General features: G+C 39.6%; 1 protein-coding gene across 3 annotated transcripts in view; it reads right to left on the reverse strand.

Annotated features, from left to right (window-relative positions):
• The window catches only part of UBE2E3 (ubiquitin-conjugating enzyme E2E 3), a 62623-nt gene that overhangs the window by 54597 nt on the left and 2026 nt on the right, over positions 1-6000 (reverse strand). For 2 of the 3 annotated variants that reach the window (XR_663951.1, XM_009332283.1), the window contains exon 2: positions 5582-5632. Coding sequence is in view for 2 of the 3 variants with exons in the window: in XM_009332283.1 (XP_009330558.1) it covers positions 5582-5632 (51 nt within the window). In the remaining variant the exon portion in view is untranslated. Of the gene's footprint in view, positions 1-4250; positions 4302-5581; positions 5633-6000 lie in introns of all 3 variants that reach the window. The other variant, XM_009332295.1, reaches the window with a different exon arrangement.

Here is a 6000-nt window from a genome sequence, read left to right on the forward strand (position 1 = left end):
TTGGGACGATCCAAGCAGCTCTCCCTTGGTAAGAATTCCCATTTCCAAGCAGCTGCTGAGGAGGACAGTTGTCTCTCTGACCAGTGCTCTAAGGCATGTATTTTGTCTGGCCGTTCTTTTTTTTTTTTTTTTTTTAACCACTTGCTTTCAGATGTCTGATTTTTAATTTAACAAAGAGAAGAGATTAAAGCCAACTGCCAGAACAGACTATAAAATGCTTCAATTCTCCCACTTGCATGGGAAAGATGCACTATCTTAACTCGCCTCTTTTTAAACCACATTAATTAAGCTCTGAGTGGATACACTGATTTTGGTGTTTGCTTTCATTTCCTACAAAGTTTATACCAAACTGGATTTGTTGAAAAATGGGTTGTAAACTATGAACTAAGCTGGCATGGGTGTTACTAAATTTACTTAATACTGGGTTGAACTTCAAAAACTTTCCCATGAAGATGAACAATGATTAATTTTGGAATGGAAATGAGGAGGAGTGAGGAAAGAAGACAGGGAGTACATATTTTTGCTATTGTGGATCAGCAGGGCAGCCAGGAACAGCTAAAGGAAGCTGCTATAAATCACGATACCCCTGGGAACGGCCTCACTTGTGCCAGCCCTAAAATCCAGTTAGCACAATGAGCGTCGGAGCCACTGCGCCCTGCTCCACCTGAGCTGCAGCCTCCAAGATGGGCAGGTCAGAACAGCAGCCTCAGATATAACCTTAACTACAGAGCGACCTCTGATCTAAACAGCTTTATGCCATGAACTGAAAATAGTTATTCCAGATATGTCAAACCTATTTAAGAGCATCTCTGCAGCCCAGATTTACCACGCATTACGTGCAAGATCTTTGCAGCGTTTTCCTGAGAATGTATAACAGTGGGGTTTGGCACACTTCCATACCTTGAAGTATGTATAATGCTTCAAACCATGCTTGGCCATGGTTTGAAATTGAGCTGCCTAGGAGCAAGGGGGCCAAGACCTTTTTAGCTTTGCTTTATGCTATTAAAAGCACAAAAGAAATTAAATACAGCACACTGCACCAAGTAGCACAGCTTTGAGTTAAGCCAGCAAAAGCAAGAAAAAACAGGATCGGATACCTGTGTCCTCAGTCTACCTATCTGTCCCGGTGCTACGGTGCATGTTGGACAGTAACTGACTCGTTTCGGGCTCTTCTGTTGGACAGGAGAAAACATGAGGAGGAAGCAGCACTTAATCTCCCTCCAACATCTTCAGTGGCTTAAGACCAAATCTAATTTTATTGGTTTTGATGTTCTATCTTTCTTGGAAATCACACTGAAATCACAGGAATTTGGAGTATTACTGTATGTTAAAAAGCAAAGCTATCAGCATAAAGATATTAAGTTTTTTACTTGGTACCCCCAAGACGCAGTTTGTATTCACTGCTCACAAACATGACAACGTGATGCACGACAACACGATTTTTCTATCAGTTCATTGTCCAATTAACAGAATCAGAAATCAATCTCTACTGTTGAGACAAGCAAGCAAAAAACTGCTATTTAGACATTTTTACTGTGCCTGTCATTCTGCTATCCCAGTGCCTAAAATAGAAGTTAATGTGCAGCCCAGGCCTGCTCAGCACACCCAGGAACGGGGCTCTCTTGGGGCTCTGGCATTTTTATAAAACAGATGTTATAGCAATGGATATGACTGTGGGAAATTTAACTGCTGAGGAAACCTACACCTATTTTGCATGAGGATCACAGTGCAACCAGTCGGTCTCATTTTAAAAGTAGCTAAATCAGCCTCAGATCATTCCGATGGAGCGACTCCATGTGCAGTTACAATAGCAAGTGAGAAGTGGCAGCAGCCATCAGTGTTTAACACAATACGGGAGACTTCAACATACTCTTCCATATTTGTACTGTATCCTGTTAAAGTAACATTTAATGTTTTATATGTGCCATTATCATATTTTAAAAACTGCTAATTTTTTTATCACTTATGTAACTGAGTAACCAGAAGGACTATCAATGTCCAAGAGCATCAGCTGGCAGTTGTATTCTTGTGAAGCCTGAAACATGTGGACTGCAAATGATAAGGGTGTGCTCTAGAACTGGAGGAGAATCAACTTTACATGAAGAAATCTCTTGGGGAGAACTTACGACACAAGGATTTTATTTTTAAAGCACATGTGAATATGCCCAAGTTATACAGGCTTTTAAATGTTTTTTTACAAATTCTTTTTCTTTCACAAGAAATGTAATAAGTAGCGTTCTGCTGCTTGTTGCATGACGAGCCATGAAGAGGTGTCATATGCCTGCTGTTGCCTAATCTGTGCTACTACACCCTATAAGAAAGCATGTTACAAGCTTCAACTGCTCTGCACATAACACACAGCTGCATTTACCTCCCGATACCAGAAAGGCTCCTTCTAACAAGTCAATTCCAATGTAACGGCAAACCTTCGGGCACTGAAACTCTGTTCAAACTGTTCATCCTGAAAACTCAGAATTCCTGTTGCAGAAGCCAGTATCTCTTGTAAATATTTTTTATTTTACAAAAGGTAAAAATGCACTTATTGTACAGTTGCTATTGAGTAAAAGGGTTAAATTCCTCTTAAAAAATACTTATGGGAACAGAAGCACTGACTTCCTCACTGGCAAAAAAATAATCTTTTCCCCTACGCTCTGTAGCAGAAAAACTTGAATAATTTTAGATACATTGGGGCTTTTTCATCATTCTCAACAGCATTCCTGGGCATCTGGTAGTACCAGCTCACAATAAAAACTCTCTGTAATACTCTTGTGCTAATACGAGAAGAACATGCTTTCCCAAAGAGCTAAATATGAGATGGTACTGGAGAATGTGAGAGGGGAGGCTTCTCTTTCTAAAAGCCAAGCTGTAACTTGCTGTACTCGAAACTGCTACAATTATCTTTTTAGCAACTATAAGGCAAAGCACTGATGTTCTCTTTCATTTAAACACTTTCTCTCCTACTATGCCCTCTTTGAGGGTCCAAGTATAAAGTGCATGACCAACACTGAACTAGATCCCAGTAATTTATTAAGTTATTTAAAAACAAAACAAACCCCCCCCCCCCCCCCCCCAAAAAAAAACCCACAACAACCAAACCCAACAGACATTTGCTCTCTCGACAGAGCTTGCCTCTATTGCAGAGGGAGAGCCACTGACCCTGCATGCAAATACATCAGACTGCCATAGGCAATCTACAGCACACTCCTCAGGGTAAGACACCTTTACCACAAATTCAGTAAAACACAGCGCTGGTTAGTCCCTGCTCTCACGCACTAGTCAGGTAGGAGAACAACTCACATTTTACTGAATTCACAAAACCTGCACCAAACCTTTCCAACTATTCAAAAAGCCAAACAATTCCAACATAAAAACAGAAAGCACTTCCAGCATTTTTTTAAACATGTGCAAGGCTCGCTGTTACACATGAGCTATTAATCTGAAGATACCTTGCAGTCGGAAATCTTACTGAGATGCATCAAACGAAAGCAATATTATTTAAATGTAGCTTTACTGCAAATCTGAACACTGGATGCTCACAGCTAATGAGAGTTTTTACGCATCCTTGAAACAAAAGTAAAACATGCAAAAGATTTAATGAAATTAGCTAGCTATGCTTCTATTTAACTTTCCTACAGATCAAGTGCTCCAGTTACCGTCGCTTTATCTAAGACTAAATCACTCAATCTACCAAGCTTACAATTTAATTTTCTAAAATGTAACAGAAGTGTCTCCCAAGTTGGGAACTTCCTTAAAAATATTCTCTATCAAAAGACTACAATTTTGATGAACAGACACATAAATTTAAAGGCAATACTTCAGCTTAACTGTTAGGCAACATACTAAGAGAAAGCATATAAAAATCACATACGGTTCTTTACCTTTACTTCAGAATGAAGTGATAACTCTGCAAACCTGGCACTCAAAAAGCCAGTTCAAACTACATGCAGACATTAAGTTGAAAGCTTCAGCGTATTTTGAAGTTCATATAAATAATGTTTCACGAAGGCAGTGACCAGCTACAAAAAATAAACCGAATACACTTTACTATGTACATCAATCACTAATGACTACGCCTCCAACATGCAGACAAAATAGGAAAGTTCAATATCAAACGTTCCCTGTGCTTGTTCGATCTGCTGTATGCAATTTTTGTCTAGCAGTCACCGGTCGTAAACACTAAGTTTCCCATTTGTTAGCCTGAACACATTAATCTCCTACCACCGTCCACAATTTAAGAAGCCGTTACATACCTGCAGTTAGGAGGAGGATCAAGGGTTATTTCAGCTAGCTCCTTCTGGATTCTGTTGGTGAAATGAGAACAGACACAAAGCATTTGAGATAGCCTATAGAATAAATCAGGGAATTACACTGCCCTCTACCACCATGCAGTTAAATGCAAGATTGGCTTTGCCTTCAGTAATGCTAACATGGCTGCTTCCTCTTTGTTCTCAGAGGCATAACCCAAATCCCACAGCTGAGAAACTTTGCAGCTTTTTTCCTGCTCCACGCTGTATGTAAACAGAACACTTACAACTGAGTTGGGTAGAAATTTCCCACAAGTATTCAGAAAAGTAACTCTCTTTCACATCCGAGCACTTTTTACCAGAGAGATTTTCTTTTCAAGCTAATAGGCAAATGAGGCGGGGGGGGGGGGGGGGGTTGCAGTGTGTTTAAAAAGTGGATTTGCAGATCTGCCAGGCTGTCTCTGTTAGTGGAATAATCTCTCTAGATCAACTTTGCTTCTCTCCATACCTTCTGCTGCCTTTCTTCCCCCAACCTTATACAGTAGCTGTTTACATGATAAAAAGTGATAAAATAACTTGAGATAATCTGTGCTTAGCTTTACTCTATTTTAACCATTCCCAAGGTGTTAAAATCCAGAAGAGGAATACCAAAAAGAAACTTTTTGTCAATTTAAGAGTTTATTCAGGTACATAAGTGGTGTAATTTCAAGAGACGTGTGGTAAATTCCTCTTAAAAATATCAAATGAGACTTCACTTCAGAAGAGGACCCACACGAGCAAGACTGTGAATTTCATGTGAATAGCAAGTGTTAAAATATGAGCTAACAGAAACGGCTCTTGCGCGCCCTTGCACTAGTACCAGTAAGTTCAGTCAGACTACTGAACTATTTGAGATGTACAGAATTAGACTTGCAGCAATTAAGTAAAATAAAGGCAAGAGGGGAAGACTCAGTCCCGAAAGCATGCATCTCAGGCTTTTCAAAAAAGATAAGTAATAACAAATTGCAAAGCCTACACAGTAGTTCCAGAACTTTTCTTTCTTTAGCCAGTCCTATTTCAAAGGGTTTCTTTAACAAGCTCAAAAGTCATCGAAGCCACGCAGTCATACTCTGCAGCAATTTTAACACATTTTGAAAAGTATTTATTGAATTTAAGTCCAATACAAAATTACTAAAGTGTTCCTAAAAGTTAGAACTAGAGCATTCACGCTGAATAAGCAAAACTTGAAGCTACTACAGCTACAGCAGTCACCGGTCGTAAACACTAAGTTTCCCATTTGTTAGCCTGAACACATTAATCTCCTACCACCGTCCACAATTTAAGAAGCCGTTACATACCTGCAGTTAGGAGGAGGATCAAGGGTTATTTCAGCTAGCTCCTTCTGGATTCTGTTGGTGAAATGAGAACAGACACAAAGCATTTGAGATAGCCTATAGAATAAATCAGGGAATTACACTGCCCTCTACCACCATGCAGTTAAATGCAAGATTGGCTTTGCCTTCAGTAATGCTAACATGGCTGCTTCCTCTTTGTTCTCAGAGGCATAACCCAAATCCCACAGCTGAGAAACTTTGCAGCTCTTTTCCTGCTCCACGCTGTATGTAAACAGAACACTTACAACTGAGTCTGTATGTAAACAGAACACTTACAACTGAGTTGGGTAGAAATTTCCCACAAGTATTCAGAAAAGTAACTCTCTTTCACATCCGAGCACTTTTTACCAGAGAGATTTTCTTTTCAAGCTAATATGCAAATG

Source organism: Pygoscelis adeliae, unplaced genomic scaffold, assembly GCF_000699105.1.
Source record: "Pygoscelis adeliae isolate BGI_AS28 unplaced genomic scaffold, ASM69910v1 Scaffold160, whole genome shotgun sequence".
Lineage (NCBI taxonomy): Eukaryota > Metazoa > Chordata > Aves > Sphenisciformes > Spheniscidae > Pygoscelis > Pygoscelis adeliae.